This window comes from Myotis davidii, unplaced genomic scaffold (genome assembly GCF_000327345.1).
Source record: "Myotis davidii unplaced genomic scaffold, ASM32734v1 scaffold181, whole genome shotgun sequence".
NCBI lineage: Eukaryota > Metazoa > Chordata > Mammalia > Chiroptera > Vespertilionidae > Myotis > Myotis davidii.
Genome location: NW_006291504.1, coordinates 3,021,343 through 3,040,122, shown reverse-complemented (window position 1 = coordinate 3,040,122; position 18,780 = coordinate 3,021,343). Strand labels below are relative to the sequence as shown.

General features: G+C 56.3%; 1 protein-coding gene across 2 annotated transcripts in view; it reads left to right on the top strand.

The window, feature by feature from the left end:
- PHKB (phosphorylase kinase, beta) overlaps positions 1-18,780 on the top strand; it is a 66,196-nt gene that overhangs the window by 35,549 nt on the left and 11,867 nt on the right. The window contains exons 13-25 of one of the 2 annotated variants that reach the window (XM_015564686.1): positions 1,004-1,162; positions 4,472-4,566; positions 9,736-9,791; positions 10,056-10,149; positions 10,845-10,928; positions 11,539-11,643; positions 12,503-12,585; positions 12,731-12,821; positions 13,831-13,892; positions 13,969-14,131; positions 14,210-14,291; positions 16,171-16,228; positions 17,298-17,388. In XM_015564686.1, coding sequence (XP_015420172.1) covers positions 1,004-1,162; positions 4,472-4,566; positions 9,736-9,791; positions 10,056-10,149; positions 10,845-10,928; positions 11,539-11,643; positions 12,503-12,585; positions 12,731-12,821; positions 13,831-13,892; positions 13,969-14,131; positions 14,210-14,291; positions 16,171-16,228; positions 17,298-17,388 — 1,223 coding nt within the window. Of the gene's footprint in view, positions 1-1,003; positions 1,163-4,471; positions 4,567-9,735; positions 9,792-10,055; positions 10,150-10,844; positions 10,929-11,538; positions 11,644-12,502; positions 12,586-12,730; positions 12,822-13,830; positions 13,893-13,968; positions 14,132-14,209; positions 14,292-16,170; positions 16,229-17,297; positions 17,389-18,197; positions 18,289-18,780 lie in introns of both variants that reach the window. The other variant, XM_006764879.2, reaches the window with a different exon arrangement.

The window sequence follows — 18,780 nt, the reverse complement described above, 5'->3', positions numbered from 1 at the left end:
CGCTGTAGCTCCTTTGCTCTGTGCTGGCGTGACAGGAAGGACTGGTTTAATCCTCACCAGAGGATATTTTTTCACTGATTTTTAGAGAGAGCAAAGGGGGGGAGAGGGAGAGAAGCATTGATGTGAGAGAGAGACATTGGTTGGTTGCTCCCATACACGCCCCAGCCAGGCTGGGGATGGAACCTGAAACGGAGGTATCTGCCCTTGACCGGGAAGCGAGCCTGCGCCGCCTCAGTCTGGGGGCTGCGCTCTCACCACTGAGCCCCCAGCCAGGGCGGACGTGACGGACCTGCATCAGGGCCCAGGGAAGGGCGGGTCGGAGTCTCTGTGTGAGACAGAACTCATTCTCAGAGGAATTGCAAAGGTGAAGTTCCAGCCCGGCCGGCGGGGCTCAGTGGTCGCGCTGACCGAGGAAGCAGTGCAGGACGGACCCTCGTGTGTGTGTCAGACACACGTCAGTCCTGCCCGACGCAGGGGCCGGAGCGTTAGGGAAACCTGTGCGATCTCATTAGGAGACGAGTTCCCCACGGCTGACGGCTGACGTGCAGCAGCTCAGAGTGCTGTCTCCCTGTGGCACCCAGACTCCGGCCTTCACACAGTAACACTTAGCTCCCCCGAGGAGCAGGTCTGACCAGGCGGCCAGGGAAGGTGTGGTGCGGGGGTGCTGGGCCCATGCAGGAAACGGAGTCTCTGCTCTCAGCCGGGCTCCGGGTCTGACCCCCCCGCACCAGGTCCCCGGTGTGAGCTTCCCCGACCCCCTCCCTCTAACACTGGCTTCCTCACCACCTTCCAGCACTGCATCGTGCCGCCGTGGGTGCACTTCCAGGCGCCACAGGCAGTGTTGGCGGAAGCGTGACCTGAGCGTGGAATCGGGGTCCTCAGTTCTTCCCGGGCAGCTTCTGAAAGGGGCCCCCCAGCCGCTTCCCGTAGCCCGTGGGGCCCGTCACCTCCTGCACAAGCCTCGTCACGCTGTGCTTCCTAACGGTCACTCTCGCACCCCCAGGCCACCCCGTCGTCCCCAAGTACTATTATGTGCCGGCCGACTTCGTGGACCTCGAGAAGAGAAACCCCGGCAGCCAGAAGCGCTTCCCCAGCAACTGTGGCCGTGATGGGAAGCTGTTCCTCTGGGGCCAAGCCCTGTACATCATCGCCAAGCTGCTGAGTGAGTGGGGACGGCGGGTGGCTGCCCGGGTCTTCGCGCCCAGACAGTGTGTGTCCGCGGCCATGTCTCTCGGGTCTCGGGTGGGTGCGGTGCGGAGGTCGGGGAGCTGCTTCGTCTGCACAGGCCTATGAATGCGCCTCTCTCACTGCGTGCCGATGGGCAGTTTCTGGAAGGTGTCAAGTAGGCGTGGGCTGCGCCGATCTCAGGGCTCCAGGGGCGTGTGGGGCTCCAGCAGAAGCTGTGGGAGCGCCGATGCGCTTCATAGAATAGAATGACATCCCCGTCTCATGTGATGGCCACCTGGGGTCAGAGCTCTAGCCAGCTGCTTGCCAAAAGGGATGGGCTATCTCCAAGTGCCTTCTTCCCAATGAACCCATGTACTGGTTGTCAGCCCTGAGGCTCAGACGAGCCCTCCCCCTGCCCAGGCCACGCAGCCATGACCACGGGACTTTATGGGTTTGGTCAGGGCCTCAGGGTGAGCGTGTCACCCGGAGCCTCTGTGGCATTAGCTATGCTCATTAAACAGACATACTTTGGTAACTTAGTAAGATGTGACTTTGTATTCTGCTTCATTTACATGCTGATGATTAAAAAACCTATTTCTTAGTCATATCTCTGTCCTCTGTAAAGTGTCTCGTTAATTCGCTCTGCCCATTTAACCTTGGTTTTATGTTTTTTTTCTCAGTCTGCATAGTGTTTTATATATTACGTGTATTAAACCTCTCTTGCATTTTCCTAGTTTATCTTTTTAAGAAATATGTATTTTTATTGATGTCAGAGAGGAAGGGAAAGGGAGAGAGAGATAGAAATATCAATGATGAGAGGAATCATTGATCGGCTGCCTGCTGCACGCCTCACACTGGGGATCGAGCCTGCAACCCGGACATGTGCCCTGACCGGGAATCAACCCATGACCTCCTGGTTCATAGGTTGATGCTCAACCACTGACCTACACCAGCCAGGCTCTGTGAAATGTTTTTTAAATTGTCATTTCATTAAAGAAACAAAACTTATTCTCCATACATCTTCTTACCCTCAACAATGATGGTTTGAGCTGAACTCAGGGTCCATTTCATAAACCTTTCTGTGCATTAAAAGGCAAATATGAACGGCCCCCCCACCCGCTGAGGGTTGAAAGCGGCTGCCATGTTTGTGGAAACACTTGGCTGTTGGAGGGTGGCCCTGTGCGGGGAGCTGCAGCCACCTCCCCATCCTGTGCTGGATTGGGTGTGCTCCTGCAGGCTGGCCCTCTCCCAGGGAATGGTGCCAGGTGCCACGGAGCTGGCACCTCCGGGGCTCGGCTGTGCTTCCCGAGTGACAGAAACCAGTGCAGTGAGAAACAAACACAACCATTCCTTAACCTTTAAGGTCTGAGCCGTGTTTACCGCTGTGGCCACGAGAGCGACGACAGCAAGTAACGTTTCTAACCTGCTCCCGCGCCCGTTTGTCATTTTGCTTATTGATTCCCCTGAGGGCCTGCTCCATGCCAGGTGGGAGGGGCGGCGGCAGAGGCGAGCGCCTGGAGGGAGGCTCGTGAGCAGCGAGCCAGGCCCGCAGGTGCAGCGCGGAGCACGTGAGAAAAACACGCCAGGAAGTCAGCGCTTTCAAAGGCCTCGGCAACTGCTTCATTCGTGTCAGTGTTCGCAGACTGGCCCTTATGCTTTCCCAGGATATAACGTCTTTATCTGTCGTCCTTTCTCGCTAACAAAATAATAAGGTAGAGCTTCGTTTCCGTGGCTGGCGGCGAAACATTAATTATGTAAAATGCTGATGGTCGTGGGAGCTTTCCACATCCCAATGATCAGACAAATGAGACCGGGAAATAATTTACTGCTATTTAGACTATCACGGCACTAATCAACCCTGCCTCACGAGCTAAACTGCTATTAATAAGTGGAAATGACAGGTCGATATTTGCCTTCATTAAGCCTCTATTGCTTCCACTTAAATTTTGTAAAAGTACGCGCGAGAATGTTCTGGCATGTGCTCCCTGGTGTGGGCGGGACACTACCACCTCGTAGGTCTGACTTATCTGTTTGTGGCCTCCTCCTGGCGTCTTCCCATCAGGTGTAGAGAAAGTGACTGCTCTTAAAAGGCAAGGTTCCCCGTGGTTCAGGGCCCAGGCCCGGGAGAGCCTGCCTGTGTGAGCTGAGCTCTGCCACTTGCCAGTGCGGGTGCGAGGTGCTTGGCCACAGGGCGCCTCCGATTCGTCGCCTGCGAAGGATGAGGGTGTTGTGAGATGTATGACCTGGTGCCGTGGCTGCCGCTGCTCCTCCCTCCCCTCCGTCCTCTGTTATTGTCGCTCATTGTTGAAGACCTCTCCCAATGTCCCTAGAAACGCCGTGGCGACCTGTGTAAAGGGTAGCGTTGCCATGTGCCTGGACGTTGCCCAGCTTAGAGATACCGTGAGAAACGCTCCCCAAGCTGCAAGAAACGGGCCCACGTTTTTGTGGCAGACTCCCGCCCTGTTTTCCAGACCTGGTCACTGCTAAGGAAACGAGGTGCAAGTCCTTTTTAAGTAGACATTAAACGCGGTGAATTTAGACAAGTCAGCAGGCTGTTGTTTTTACATGATTGCTGTAGAACGGAAGATCAAGAGTAAATGAGCTCGTTTTCATAGCTTCCCTGCAGTGAAAGTGAAAACAGGGCCAACTCACTTTAGAGGTAGGGCCTAGCCCGGCCAGTGTGGCTCAGTGGTTGAGCATCCACCTATGAACCAGGTGGTCCGATTCCTGGTCAGGCATATGTCTGGGTTTCAGGCTCGAGTTCCAATAGGGGGTGTGCAGGAGGCAGCTGATCAATGATTCTCTCTCATCATTGATGTTCTGTCTCTCTCTCCCTCTCCCTTAGTCTCTGAAGTCAATAAAAAAATATATAAAAAAAGAAGTAGGGTCTTTATTTATATTATTCAATTAACTTTCACATGTGTGAGCAAAACACTAAGATAACTATGGCTATGGTGGCCATTTTTAAATTGGGTTGTTTGTCTTTTATTACTGAGTTGTAAGCATTCTTTATGTTTTCAAGGAACAAGTCCCTACAAGATCTATGGCTTGCAAATATATTCTCCTCTTTTGTGGGCTGTCAATTTGACCTTCTTGATGGTGTCCTTTGAGAAACAAAGGTTATAATGTGACCAAATCCAACTTATCTCATTTGTTTCTTAATGTTTTGATGTCGTAGTTTTATCTAATTTAAAATCACAAAGATTTCCTCTGGTTGGTAGAGTGTTCGTGAATGCCGGTCAGGTTTTGCTGGTGTTGGGGTTGAACAGGTGCATTTTGGGTAACGCCTTTCCTTCCTCCCCAGCGGATGAGCTGATCAGCCCTAAGGACATCGATCCTATCCAGCGCTACGTCCCGCTGCAGAGCCAGCGCAATGTGAGCATGAGGTTCTCCAACCAGGTAAGGGGACCACCTGTTTCCTCGCTTGACTCCTGCCAGGAACCGGCAGCTGAACTGACGGAGGAAGTGTGTCCCGAAGGCGGTTTTTATTGCTCCTTCCGAGGGCAACGCTCTCCCTCTTCCGGGCAGTTAGGATTTACGTGTCTGTATGTCAGCTCTACTTTCATTTGATTTATTTACTTTAATTTTTAAATCCTCACCCTAGGACATGTTCAGAGAGAGGAAGGGAGGGAGAGAGGGAGGGAGGGCAGGGGGGAGAGAGAGAGGAACACTGATGTGAGAGACACACATCGAGCGTTGCCTTCTGAACCTGCCTTGACTGGGCATTGAACAGCAGCCTTTGGGTGCACAGGACAGCGGGCAGCCGGCTGAGCCACATGGGCGGGTGACTAGACTTGAATTTTAAAAATGACGTGGGGTGAAGGGCTGCCTGTGAAGGAGGAAGTGTGAGCCAGAGGTGTCCGGCGAGATGTCTTCCCGGTAAACGTCCTCTTCACAGGGTGACGGGAAGGTGTCCCGCGGGCTTGAGCAGGTGCGGGGTGCACGGGGGCAGGGGCGGGGCTGGCGGTCGCTCCGCTGCCTGCTCTTGGGCTGGGCGGAGGGTGTTTCACATTCTGTGTAGTTCTTCCTGTGGATACAGACTACGTAGTGGCCACAGAACGAACGTTTGCAGGGTCAGCAGGATTGACTGTTGGCCTGAGCAAACTCAGTGGTGAGCGGCACCGGTCACGGGGGCTGTTACAATGAGGCGCCGTGGGCTGTGGCGATGCCTGAGGGACGGGAGCGGGTCTGCGTGGCCGGGCGCAGCCAGTGGACGCTGTTGACTAGAGCAGCAAGGCCCTCTCACAGGAGTGAGGCTCACACAGTGTACAGGCCCCTCCGTTGTCTTTCCATGGGCTTTTTCCCCCTAGAGAGAGTAGAAGGGGGCGGGGGAGAGGCGGGGGGGAGAGAGAGAGAGAGAGAAACAGTGATGTGAGAGAAACGTATTATTGTTGCCTCCCGCCTGCGCCCGGATGGAGGTGGGGGATCAAACCTGCAACTGAGGTCCGTGCCCTTGACCGGGAATCAAACCCATGACCCTTTGGTCCTTTGGCCCACACAGTAACCACTGAGCCAGACTGGCCTGGGCAGCGCTCCTTTTAGTTTAAAATAGGGAATTTTTAAAATAACTTTGCTAGACCAAAATAATAACTTAATTCCATGCTGTACTAAGATCTAGCATTTTGCTGGAAAACATATAGGAATAGTGACTTTTCTATTCAGGCTATCAGAAAGTTAGTACACACATACACACACACAATCCCCATACCACCCACACACACACCCACACACACACACCCACACCCCCTCCCCCCCACACACACGTTTTAATGAGAGGAAGGGAGAGCCGACCAGACCCGTTAGATCCTGTCACACTATTTCTCTGAGCCTTTCGATCATTTCCCACAAAACATGCAAAGACCTGAGTGGTTAACAGAGCAGAAGCTGTTCGGAGGCGGTTACATAAACGCTGGCTTTCTCAGGACACAGAGCGCCGGTGTCAGTGCACAGTAGACGAGCCTCCCGGCCTGGGCCCCTCGCTCAGGCGGGGATGGGCTCTGTCTCCACTCCCCGTCCGGACAGCGCAGCGCACCTGCAGGGGTGGCGATGCAGAGGAACGGGGTGTGTGAGGGGGAGGCAGCAACCGGCGGGAGTGGGTGGGAAGGTGGGGAGAGCTGGACTCTGAGACAGGAAGGCTGATAATGTGTGGTCTGGGAGGAAGGGCACAGAACTGGCCGGAACTCGGGGGCTGGTCTGCAGACCTGAGGCCCACTGCACAGCAGCCCGGCCTGGGCTCCCACCGCCGCCCTGCAGCTCGCGCATCCTCCCATGGTTTCTGGCTGTGGAGTGTAAGTCGGGGCACTGCCGTTGTGGGCTCCCAGGACCTGGTTGCGGGTACCCTCGGAGCGATGGCGTGGACGGTGCCCGGAGCCAGGTGCGGGAGTGACGGACTCAGTGGTGGAGCCCAGCTCCCGAGGTGGGCTTGCCGCAGTCAGGGGGCAGCCGCTCCATGCAGTCGATTCCTGTGCAGCTCCTGCAGCACGGGCTTGTCCCGCGCCCTTTGTTGTTCCTGTTTCAGAGCTCCTCACGGTTTTTCGAGGTTTACGAATCTTGGGCGATTTAATGAGACTTTGCACGAGGCTCCGCTTTATTTGTTCACGTCATTCCAGTGCTCTCACATCGTTGGACCAGTTTGAGACAATTTCTACTTAAAGGATTAAAAACACACTTCACTTCATCCGCTTGGCAGAGAGAGAGTGTGCATGGGACCCAGAGCCAGGTTTCCCTGCAAAGTGGGGTCTTTAGCACTGAGCACAGGGCCGTGGTCGTTATGATGAAACAGAAGGTCACAGCCCAGGTGGCAAACACGCCTCCGGGAACCCACACTGGGGATGGGGCCAGCAACCTAGGCATGTGCCCTGACCAGAAATCGAACCCATGACCTCTGTTCCCCCCCCCAGAGGAGCTTCTCAGGCGTATCCCCATCTTTAGGGGAGAAGAGCCTCCTGCCAGTCACTGTTTACCCGGAGCCAATGGGGAGGACACGCCGGGTCAGAACTCTCCAGAACCGAGGGAGGTCAACCTGGAAGTTTAAAGCAACGTGCTGACTGCTGGCACCGTTCCGGCGGCCCCTGAGGTGATGAAGATGAGCGGCTCCAATAGCAGCGGGAGGGCGGTGACGGCTCACACGGCCATGGCCTCCCCTGGCCAGGCTGGAGCGTGGGGGGAGGGCAGGACGCCAGGCTGTGGTCCGGCGCCCAGGAGCACACGGAGCCTGTGGCTGGTGTCATTGTAACCAATGCCTCAGGCCTCCACACCCCCCCTCCGGGCCCCTCCGAGCCACTGGACGCCTGGCACCTTCCTCTGAGGGAAGTCCACTTGCTCATAAATAGAGGTCACTTGCCTGGGCTTCCTTTCTCCTCATGTTGAATCTATTGACGGGCTTAAAGGTCTGAGTCTCTGAAGAAGACCTCTCCGCTGGTCCTCACGTAACTCCCCCTTAGTCAGTGCTCCTCGTCCCAGGGCGGGCCCTCCTAAGGGGAGGCGGGGCTGTGGGGGCCCCTCCCGAGGCCCCGGAGACTCACAGGGAGTTGGATTGTCTCGTGAATAGAACACGAGTATTTTGGGCGAGTGAAGCAGCATTTCACGTCTTTGGTTTAATTATCGTGATGGAGCAGGTCAGTGGGCTGAAGCAGCCCGAGGCAGTTTGGGTTCCCGGTCATCATTTTGCAACACCCCAGCACTGAGCCTGAGAATTGCCTTTAATAGGCCAATTAGAGCGATTGAGCTGCTCTGCGGGTCTGGGAGGGAAGGCAGGTAGGAGAGGGATGCTTTTTAATCGTCAGAGCTTATTTTCCAAGCTCCAGAGCCGGGTGGAAGCCAGTATCGATCGGTAAATCACGTGCATATTTACCTCGTGGGCGCCGAGTTCCTTCTGTGGAGGACGGTGGGCGAAGGGCTCCGGGCGGGGCTCGGAGGCCGGCGCTCAGCAGGCAGGTGGTTTGTGAGGGGGGCTTGCTGAGCTCTGGGTTTTACTGTGAGAGTCCTTCAGCCCCTGCAGCCCCCCAGCCGATGCTCACGTGGTGCCTTGGGCGTGGGCACCTCAGAGCTGGTGCCCGTCTGCCAGGCAGAGGGAGAGAACAGGGTCCAAGCAGGCCTTCGAGTCCAAAGGAAACACCAGGCCATGGCTGGGAGCTGCGGTGTCCTCCTGGGACGCCCATGCCCTCCTCGCCCCTTAGGCAGGAGCCCTCACTCCCGCAGGCTCAGCGACCCCCGTCGGAGCCCACCCTCCTTCTGATGCAAATTCCAGGCTTCACCCATGAGAAATGAGGCTCCGTGTTTTGATTTCTCGTTAGAAATCTTGATGGGCCTCTGAATAATTCACTTACTTCCTCGCCCTTTGGAGTAACATGAACTGTTAAGGTTTTTATCAAATAGAAATAGAATTTATAGCCCTGGCCGGTTTGGCTCAGTGGATAGAGCGTCAGCCTGCGGACCGAAGGGTCCTGGGTTCGATTCCGGTCAAGGGCACGTACCTTGGTTGTGGGCTCCTCTCCACTGGGGTCCTGGTCAGGGATCCTGCAGGAGGCAACCAATCGACGTGCTTCTCTCACATCGATGTATCTGTCTTTCCCTCTCTCTTCCACTCTCCCTAAGAATCAATGGAAAAAATATCCCTGGGTGAGGATTAAAAAGAAAAAGAAATAGAATTTATAGATATTTATTTTTGTTGGGCTGTTATATGTTCATTTAATCACGTGGAAGTCCGCCCGAAATGGCATTGTCACTGCGATCCTGGGGGTCGTGCCTTTGGCTGCATGGGTTTTGCTGCTGATGCGCATATTCTGTGCTCCTGGCCTTCCTGCCACACACGGTCCCCCCTCAGAGCCACAGAGGCGGTCCCCGGCGGGTCGGCCGTGGGCAGCGCACTGTGAAAGTGGGTACATCCCTGTGAAGACACGGTGTGTGTCCGTGTCCTCAGAGCCGCCTACCGCGGGGGTCCCGGAGCTTCTGAGCGCTCCCTGCAGGGCACGTAGGGCTCAGGCACCAGATGGCCAGAGCCCGTCTCCGTCACTGAAACAGAAGCGCGCGCCCAGCGCTGGCCCCGAGGGGAGCCGCTGAGCCCAGCTTGTGCGGGGACACGGTGCTGACTGCAGCCCGCGGGCCGGCCCCCCATGTGGGAGCCACACCTCAGAGCACGGCTCTCGGACGCATGAGGTGCGGAGCAAGTTGCTAACGGGCCCGGGAGGAGCCGTGTGCGCGTTAAGATGTCAAAGGAGTTACTTCACTCCCCGTCACTGTCTCACAGAGAATACAATCGTTGGGTTTTCAGTTTTAGCTCCTTCTCTTCCCGCAGAGGGACGTGATGGAAAATGGCTCTCTGTCCCCAAACTGCTCTCAGGCCTCATTCCAGAGAGCCCAACAGCTCACTCCCGGGCGGTGAGCTTGATGGCTCCCGCCTGTCCCACTGTGTGAGTCAGAGGGACCAGGGGCAGCGAGAGCAGGAGGGGCGGCCCCGCAGGCAGCTCGTGCCGTCCTCTCAGTGAACCCGGAGACGTTAACGCTGCCCGGGCACCCACAGCCGCGGTGACCGGATCTTCTCAGTCGCGCCCCCTTTCTGTGTGGCAGGGCCCCCTGGAGAACGACCTGGTGGTCCACGTGGCGCTCATCGCGGAGAGCCAGCGGTATGGAGCGTGGAGGGCGGCGTGCGCTGTGGGGAGCCTGGGGGGGCGGGCGCTCGCTTTCCCCTCCTGGTGTTGAGGCAGAGGCTCCTTGCGGGCCCCTGGCAGGGTTTAGGGTGGCGTGGGCGCCCCTGTAAGTGCAGGACCACGTTCTTGTCAGTGTTAGTGACGGGAGTGTTAACCACTGTGACCAGCGCCAGTGTGGCCTGGGGTGCAGCATTGAAACATCACACAGATTAGAGGGATCCCCTCTGCCTGGCCCTTCAGCCTCCAGGTTTTCCTCAACACGTACGGGATCCAGACGCAGACGCCTCAGCAGGTGGAGCCCATTCAGATCTGGGCGCAGCAGGAGCTGGTGAAGGTGGGTGCTGGCTCCCCACCGTCGCCCTGGGAGCCCCCTTTTCCTGACTTCTGCAGACCTCGTCCCTTCAGTCACATCAGCACTGAGATGTAGATGAACGCGCAGGCAGCGCACAGATGATGTCATCTACGCACCATCCATGTCCACGTCTGCACACTGATGTGTGTGGCGTGCCTGCATCTATGGCGTTAGGGAGCTGTCCTGCTGCTGCTGGTGCTGGTTAGGGGTCACAGCATAACTCCCGCCCCTTTAACATGCACCAGCGTTGCCCAAGGGGTGGTGGGAGTTGGCGGGGCCATGTAGTTGTAGCATTTGGCTTAAACTTTAAAATAAAATTTTTGTCAGAAAAATCAGTAAGACACTCCCGCTTGGGTGGGAAGTGCTGGGAGGAGGAGGGCGCCTGTGGCCCGTGCTCTGACGTTAACTAGCGGACGTGGTGGCCCTGGGCCTCTGTCTCGTTCCCTGAGCATCGGCAGAGCCGGAAGCCGACTCTGACCGTCTGGCTCTCACATCTCGGGGCCCAGAGTCCAGTGGCCCCCGTCGGCCGGCTTGTGTGCCTCAAGCCCATGGGATAAGGTCTCCCGCGCTTTTTCTCTGGAGAGAGAAGAAAAGGAGCAGGAAATGGCGGGGGTGGGGCAGGTGCAGGGGGGAAAGCACGCTCCGCGCCGGACGCTGTTAACACGCGTGTCTTACAGGCCTACTTCCACCTGGGCGTCAACGAGAAGCTGGGGCTCTCGGGGCGGCCGGACAGGCCCATCGGCTGCCTCGGCACATCCAAGGTGCGCGGCTGCGGGGGGTGGGCGCCCAGCACCACGGGCGGGAGCGGCTGCACTTGGGCTCCTCCCTGGAGTCACTTTTAAAATTATACTTTTACTGGTTTCAGAAAGGAAGGGAGAGGGAGAGAGAGAGAAACATCAGTGATGAGAGAGAATCATGGACCGGCTGCCTCCTGCACGCCCCACACTGGGGATCGAGCCCACAACCTGGGCCTGTGCCCTGAGTGGGAATGGAACCCTGACCTGCTGAGTCATAGGTCCATGCTCAACCCCCGAGCCACACCGGTCGGGCCCGAGTCATGATTTTTTACGGCCGGTCTCCTGGTTGGATATCACAGAAGCCTTCTGGGAGGGGATGAGCGCCCCGCTCCGTTACCTCTGTTGCCCTGAGGTAGCGGGATGGTGAGGGGCTCTCTGTCGTGGTGGAGGGACGGTCATGTGCTTACTCACACCCCCAGCCAGTCAGGGGCTTTAAAACTCCTTCATGTTACGTGTTTTTTATGAGTCTGTTATTTGCCTCCTCAGATCGGACATCAGCAGTCATTGTTTCGGGGCTCTGTAGCGGTGCCTCAGCCTCGGCCGGCTCTGTGTTTATTTTGAGCTTCTCCCGCAGATTTACCGCATTCTGGGGAAGACCGTGGTGTGCTACCCCATCATCTTCGACCTGAGTGACTTCTACATGTCCCAGGACGTTCTGCTGCTGATAGACGACATAAAGGTAGCCGGGAGCACTCCCTCACCCACGGGCAGGGCTGTTCGGCCAGTTCCATCATAGGTCCTGGCTCCGACCTGTCACACTGGCGGTCAGGTGACAGGGTCTGCTCTGCTTAAGCTGGCGTGGCTGCTCGGACTCTGCGGTCCTCGGGCGCCCGCGGGTCGTCTCCTCTGGAACAAAAGCTGAGGCAGAAGCCATTCATTACGAAGAATGTCAGGGAAGACCTCCGCCAACTCGTAGCCCTGTTAGTTCAGCCTCTTCCCTTTCCCGTTTCCACTGCGGAGGGTCGTGGCGTCCGGGGCCAGGCGGCCCTTGTAAAACGTTGGCCCACCTCTCCCGGTCGCGTGGCCTGGGGCCAGGCACCTCACCCCTCGCGTCCCTGTTTGCTCATCATCGTGGCGGAGTAAGCGAGCTGCTGGGGGTCAGAGGCGCGAGTGCGTGAAGCACAGAGTGGCCGCCGCGTGAGCGCTGCCGGGCCCTGAGGGGGATGGGCACGGAGACACTGAGTCGGAGGAGAACCTCCCCAGGGCAGAAGGCCCGTGGGGTTCAGTCCAGTCTCTCCGCCTCCCGTCTCACACGCTCACGGTGGAGGTGAGCATGAGCCTGCCTCCCCTGGGGCCGTCCTTGACTGCTTATCAGGCCACACGCCAAAAACAAGCATCCTTCGTCCGTGCGTCTGTTCTCTTAGAGACAAAGTATGAAGGCAGGTGGTTCCGGTAGCTTGTGCGTGCCCTGCCGTGTGCGTGCGGGTGCTGGACTTCGGCCCTGGTCGTCTGCTCATGCCAGGGTGCCCTGGGAGTGACCTGGGCATGGAGGGCTTTGCCGGCTCGGCCAGGTGCCACCCCGCCCGCTGTCCCCACAGAACGCGCTGCAGTTCATCCGGCAGTACTGGAAGATGCACGGGCGGCCCCTCTTCCTCGTGCTCGTCCGGGAAGACAACATCAGGTGGGTGGGCGCGGGAGGTGCCGCCCGTGCCCCCCGTGCCCCTCAGGCTGGCGGCGGGGCAGGCGTGAAGGGCTCTCGGTGGGAGGTGGTCCGTTTCTCATCCTGCGTTCACATGTGCGTCTTGCTGGTCTGCTTCTATCTCTAGGGGCAGCCGGTTCAACCCCATCTTGGACATGCTGGCGGCCTTCAAGAAGGGCGTGGTCGGGGGCGTGAAGGTGCACGTGGACCGCCTGCAGGTAGCTGGTGTTCCTCCGGCACCAAGGCTGGGCTCGCACTTCATTTAGTTAGACAGTTAGTCCCGTGAGGGCGCAGGCGTTTCTCCAAGTACGTGCTGTGGGAGGCGCTGGTCTCGGGGCGTTATTCCCACCGTCTCCTGTGCCCGCGGCCATCCTGTCCCCCTGACCCTCCCCGGGCAGTGGCTCCCCAGCCCACTTGCCTATTGACTCCAATTAAACATTCCCTTTACGGGCTATTAGTACAGAAGGGGGGCCAAGCTAATAAAACATCAAAATTAATTTTCTTATGTTTTCAGTGTTAGTTACCAGCTTTGAGAATAAATGAATTCTTGACTCTTTCTTTATACCCACATCACAATCCAGTATCAAACCGGTTCTCTCCTCTCAGAACCTAGCCGTTCCCATCATCTCCAGCCCCGACACTGGTCCAAGCCACCACCATCCCCCCCGGGTCCTAACAGTCCTCTCCTAAGTTCCCATTGGCCACAGCGGCTCCCTCCTCCTGCTCTCCCCAGCCATAGGCCTCCAGCGCCTTCCCCTCACCCCGTGAAGCCGAGCCCTCTGTGTGCTGTCCACCATGAGCGGCACCCAGCGAGTCACAGGATCTCTGCCCAGACAATTTCAGCATTTCGTGTTTTCTTTGATTTCAAATTATTTTTTAGCATTTTAATAGGCAACGAATTTTATCTCAGCTTGAAAATGACCACAGCTCTGAGGGCAGAGAGAAGTACAGTTGGTGTCGTGTTGCTGTCCTTATTCACTCTGACTCGTGGGCCGCAGCTCGGTGTCGGGGCTGTGTGTGTGTGTGTGTGTGTGTTTGTGCGTGTGTGTGTGGGGGGGGGCATGTGCAAACCCGTCTGATTTTAGGACGCCCACGTAAGAAATGGCTTCAGGGTTGATACAATGTTAGGCAAACCCATTTGAAGAATGACATGGGGACAGCCAGGCGTGTGCACGGGTCACAGAGCTGGGCTTGACGAACTCATTCGCTCCGCCTTCCCGCCCTCAGACTCTGATATCGGGAGCGGTGGTGGAGCAGCTGGACTTCCTGCGCATCAGCGACGCGGAGGAGTGAGTCCCGGGGCTGGGGCACCTCCAGGTCCCATTGCAGGCGCGGGAGTCGGAAACGCTCTCTGTTGGTGTCTAGGGTTCCGGAATTTAAGAGTTTCGAGGAACTAGAGCTCCCCAAGCATTCCAAAGTCAAACGGCAGAGCAGCGCCTCCCAGGCCACCGAGCTGGAACTGCAGCCCGACGTCAGCCTGGCCGAGTGGAGGGCCCGACCCACCCAGGACATTCTGCAGAAGCTAGAGGTGAGGCGGGCCCTTCCCGGGGGCCCCGAGTGAGGCCTGGCCCCCCCGGTCACCCCTGTAATCTATCTGTGTTCCCAGGACTGCAGCGGCCTGGCCAGCCAAGTCATCCTGCTGGGCATCCTGCTCAAGAGGGAAGGCCCCAACTTCATCACAAAGGAAGGTAGGGGCGGGCGGAGACGTTTCCAGCAGCGGCCGTGCTGCCGCGAGCTTCTGCCGAACACGCGTGGCCAGTGCCCACCAGACTCACCAGTGACTCCCTTGAACTCTTTTAAACATTTCAGTGGGAAGTGCTCATGCCCGCCACCTGGCCCGGCGGGGGAGGTGTGAGCTCCTCGTGGCTCAGGGACGCGGGGTGTTTCTCTGATGGTCTGAACGGCGTTGGAGCCGGGGTTCTGCTGGGACTCTTCACCTGGTTGCTCCCGGACAGTGTCTCTTTCCAGTTTTATTTTCTGTCCGTTTTTAAGAACAACATTGAATTGTTGTAGCTATAAACACTAGCCGCCCTCTGGTCCGCGGCAGCCACATGGGCGGAACCGGCACCGGACGGGGTTGTGCTCTAAAGATGAACAGAAATAAGCCCCTTCCGTGGTGTCCGCCGCTCTGCGTTCACGGGGAACCCGTTACCCCTGGACCCGAGGTTGTGTGTGGAGTCATGTCTCTCAAGAGCCCCCGAGTTCCCCATCGGGCATTTTCCAACAGAGAACAATGCAGGATACACTTCACGTGGGTGTTGTCCAGCTACTCAGCGTTTTGGGCTCATCCGGGACATGTTGCTTTGGTTGTACCTGGAAATTGAGTCAGAATTTTAAGCATCGGTGTAATTAATAAGATTTATAGTTTTGGTAGCGAACTAAACATAATCGCTTATTCACATAAGGCGATCAGTTTTTGCATTATTGTAGCTAAGAGCTAACCTTGAGTATTATACATGCGAATTAAATACTCCCAATTTTCTTAACTAATTAAAGGCAGAAGAACTTTAGGCAAATTTCAAACAGAATCCCTCATTTCTAATTAGTATTGAAGCTATAAGTATAAGCAGAATCCCAATTATATTGAGGACATTCACTGAAATTTACACTTTAAAACAATAGGATTTCACAAAAGCAAGGATTTCATTAGGAGCCTGGACTCCAGGATGGGTATTTAGTGGTGCTTTAAAACAGAACAATATTTATATAAATAGTTTATCACGAACATGCTGAGGGAATCATTTCTTAAACCATTTTTTGTAAACGTGGGAGTAATACTCATCTTTCACTTAGATTCTGAGATGGTTTAAATCTGTAAAACCTTACGATAGAGTGAAAATCACGAGCATGTATAGAATCTGAATGTGATTTTATCCAATTAGCTACAGAGCTAGAGAAGGAAGTTCCGGGGAAAATGACGACCCTACTCTTCACCCTGTTCCTCTTGGTGCTCTGTCTCCTCACGTGGTTAATTCACTGGCAAAGCCGACATGAGGCCCGGCCACATGGGGACCGGCGCCAGAGCACGCAGGGCGTGGCGTGGGTGTGAGCAGCAGCCCATACGCCTCCATAGTTTTGCTGAACAAATAAGTGAAGAATTGTATACAGGGTGTCCCCCAAAATGTATACACACTTTGAATAATTATTCATTCCAATGGGTTAAATCTGAAAAGAAAACAATATCAATTGAGCTATCAAAAATATATATGTATACATTTTGGGGGGACATCCTATATATGCAGAGTCTCCAGCATTTGCTCAATTGGCTATGTTCTGTTTTATTTTCTGCAGTGAATTAAAATAACACCTTTATGTGTTGAAAACTTAGAGATTGCATATTAATTAAGAAAAAATTGAGACATCCAGTCCTCACTAAGTCACCTGTTCAGATGAACTAGCAGCAGGGGCAGGACCACACTGTGAATCTGGGCTGTGTGTTACCCGTGCCAGGCAGTGCGGGACGTTACGGGTGTGGGCATACCAGCGCTCGTGGAGCAAAACAAAATGGAACTGCGAGGGGCTTTGAAGCGGAGAATAAACGTGACACACTCTCTCCCCCATGTCCAGGTACCGTGTCCGATCACATCGAGAGAGTCTATAGGAAAGCTGGCAGCAAGAAGCTCTGGTTCGTATGCGTGTCCTTGTCCTGGTGTTTGTTCTGTGTGTTGTCCTAGTGAAGGGCCTGAAGATGAGGGGCTGGTCTCCAAGATGCTGTTCCCCCTCATTTCCACTGTCCAACTCCGCGGCCAGCACCGTGCCGGCCACACTCCCCGAGATTAAAGTGCCTGGGAGAGAGACTCCCCAGGAGCAGCACTTCGGGGTGTGCACGGGGGGCCTGTGCTTGACCTTGGCCCCGGGGCCCAGCAGTGCTTCCGCTCTGCTCTGTGTCAGGAGCCCTGCCCGCTGCCGCGGCGGCCGCGGGGGGGAGGCGCTCATGTCAGCGCCGGCACCAGCCATCCCCTGAGCAGGCAGTTCTCACCACTTAGACGGAATAGCTCCCAGGGCCCGCAGTGGCTTCGTGGAAAATGACTAATGTGTTCTGCAGCGGTAGTCTCTTCCCAGGGGCTGAAACAAAAATGAGGTAAGTCGAAATAAAACAGTTTAAATTCACAGCAGGGCAGTTGGCCTAAACGCACGGCTCTCTGCATTTTGAAGCAATTCTAACAGCATTACTGGCAGAATCTAACATTTTGAAAGTAAGAGTATACGTATATATTTTTTACGTGACCCATTATTTTCTAATTTGGGGGGAAAAAGTCTCAAGATATGTAAGAAACTCCCTTCACCCGAGTGAGCCTTGGGTTTCAAATCTCTGAAACCAGAGTATTGATAAGCCAGTCTCTTGGCAGCCTTCCCGCTCTGTGATGCTCACAGACATGCCCTTCCCGCCCGGGAGACATAGTGCCGTAACCTGGGGGGACCCCGTTTCTCACTGTAGACCCTCAGCACGGGCTGCGTGCGAGCTCAGAGGAGCTGCCTGACAGCCAGTGAGGGCCCGAGTGGCCATGATCTTCCTTTGGCAAAGCAGCCGGGTTTTGCTTCACTTGGCTTTTAGGTAAATGTTACCCTGGATCTTAGATAGGCCATTGGCCAGCAGACGCCGACGGTGCTGACTGTTCTGTTGAAAAGAACAGGCTCCCGGAAGTTGTATTGACTGTATTTTCCCTTTTATGGCTTCGCACTGACACACCCAGGTTGGCGGTTCGCTCCGGGGCTGCATTTACCCAGAAATTCTCCTCCTCCATAGCCCCGCACGTGACCACCATCCTGGTCCATGGGAAGCAGGTACACGCACGGCGTGGGGCCACGGCTGCCTGGCGTGTGGGCTTCCTTGCATCCGAGGGTCAAACCTCCCTGCTGGGCGAGTGTGTGGTGACAGCTTTTCTAAACGCAGGGGAGTCTGTCGCACTGATGACCAGTTACTGACTTCGCTTTTACCCTTCCCTCCGCACCGAGGTCAAGGCATGGACCTGCCTTTACAGGCCAGCTCTCACCAATACCCCGGACTTCAGGAAAACCGTTATAAACCTGCATTTTACTTTTTTTCATCTGAAAGTTCCACATGAATTTTCACTTTTGAGGGAGAAACAATTGCATGTGCTGAGCTTAAAAACAACCTGTTCTCCGGAGGCTAGGCCTTTGCAGGAATGTAAAAATAGCAGCGTGAGTTCCTTCCTCCCACACTCTGGCTTCAGCTAAGAAGAACGCTGGTCTTTCCTTGTAACGCTTCCTCACCCAGCCCGCCGCGAGTCCGGGAGCCCGGCATCCGGTCCGAGGCCCCGAAGGACACACGGTTGAAGGTGGTTTGTACCAGGAACAGATGACGGACAGGGTTAGACATCAGCCAGTCTCTCTGTGCAGTCAGGGCTCCCACCGAATCCCTCTCCGCCCCCCAGGCCCAGGCCGGTCAGGCCCCCTCTCCTCCTGGTTAAGATGATCATGGTACCGATGACAGCGGCTGGGCCGTGTTGTGGGCTCAGTGACCCCCCAGTCCACGGCGAGGCCCTGGCTGTGCGTAGGTCTGCGTCCCCCTGGCGGGGCCCGGCACGCGTCACCAGCTTGTGACCCTCTGGCTGCTCTCTTCTCGCCCCCAGGTCGGTGGTGCGCCACGCAGCGAGCCTTTTAAGTAAAGTAGTGGACAGCCTGGCCCCGTCCATTACTAATGTGTTAGTGCAGGGCAAGCAGGTAAGTGTCCTGGGGGGACCCTGCTTTCAAATCTGGCGCCCTCGGGTCCTAGGCCTTCGTAGCCGCGTTGTCAGAACCTCAGGTGCGTGCACAGGGGGGTCTTCCCCAGCATCTCCCTCAGAGAGGCCGGAACCAAAGGCAGTCGCCTCTGCTCCTGCTGCCCCGTGGGAACTCGAGGTCAGGGACGCCGCCGACACAGAACGCGGGGCACCTGCTGAAGGCAGGTCTAGCGCAGGGCAGGACAGGTGGGCAGAGACAGGTGCACAGCGCAGGCCTCCCCTACTCTCACGTGCGATTCTCTCCCCTCGGGGTACACTGACTCCCAGGCCCTGTGCCCTCGGGGCGCCCTCTCCCCCCCACCCCACCAGCTCCTGTCCACTGCCCCCCTGCCAGCTCTGGTTAGATCTGCTCTGGGTCCTCCTGGCGGGCCGGTGACCCTCCAGGCTCTGGGCCCCAGTTCACTGCAGCATGGCGCTCACCGCGGCTCGCAGG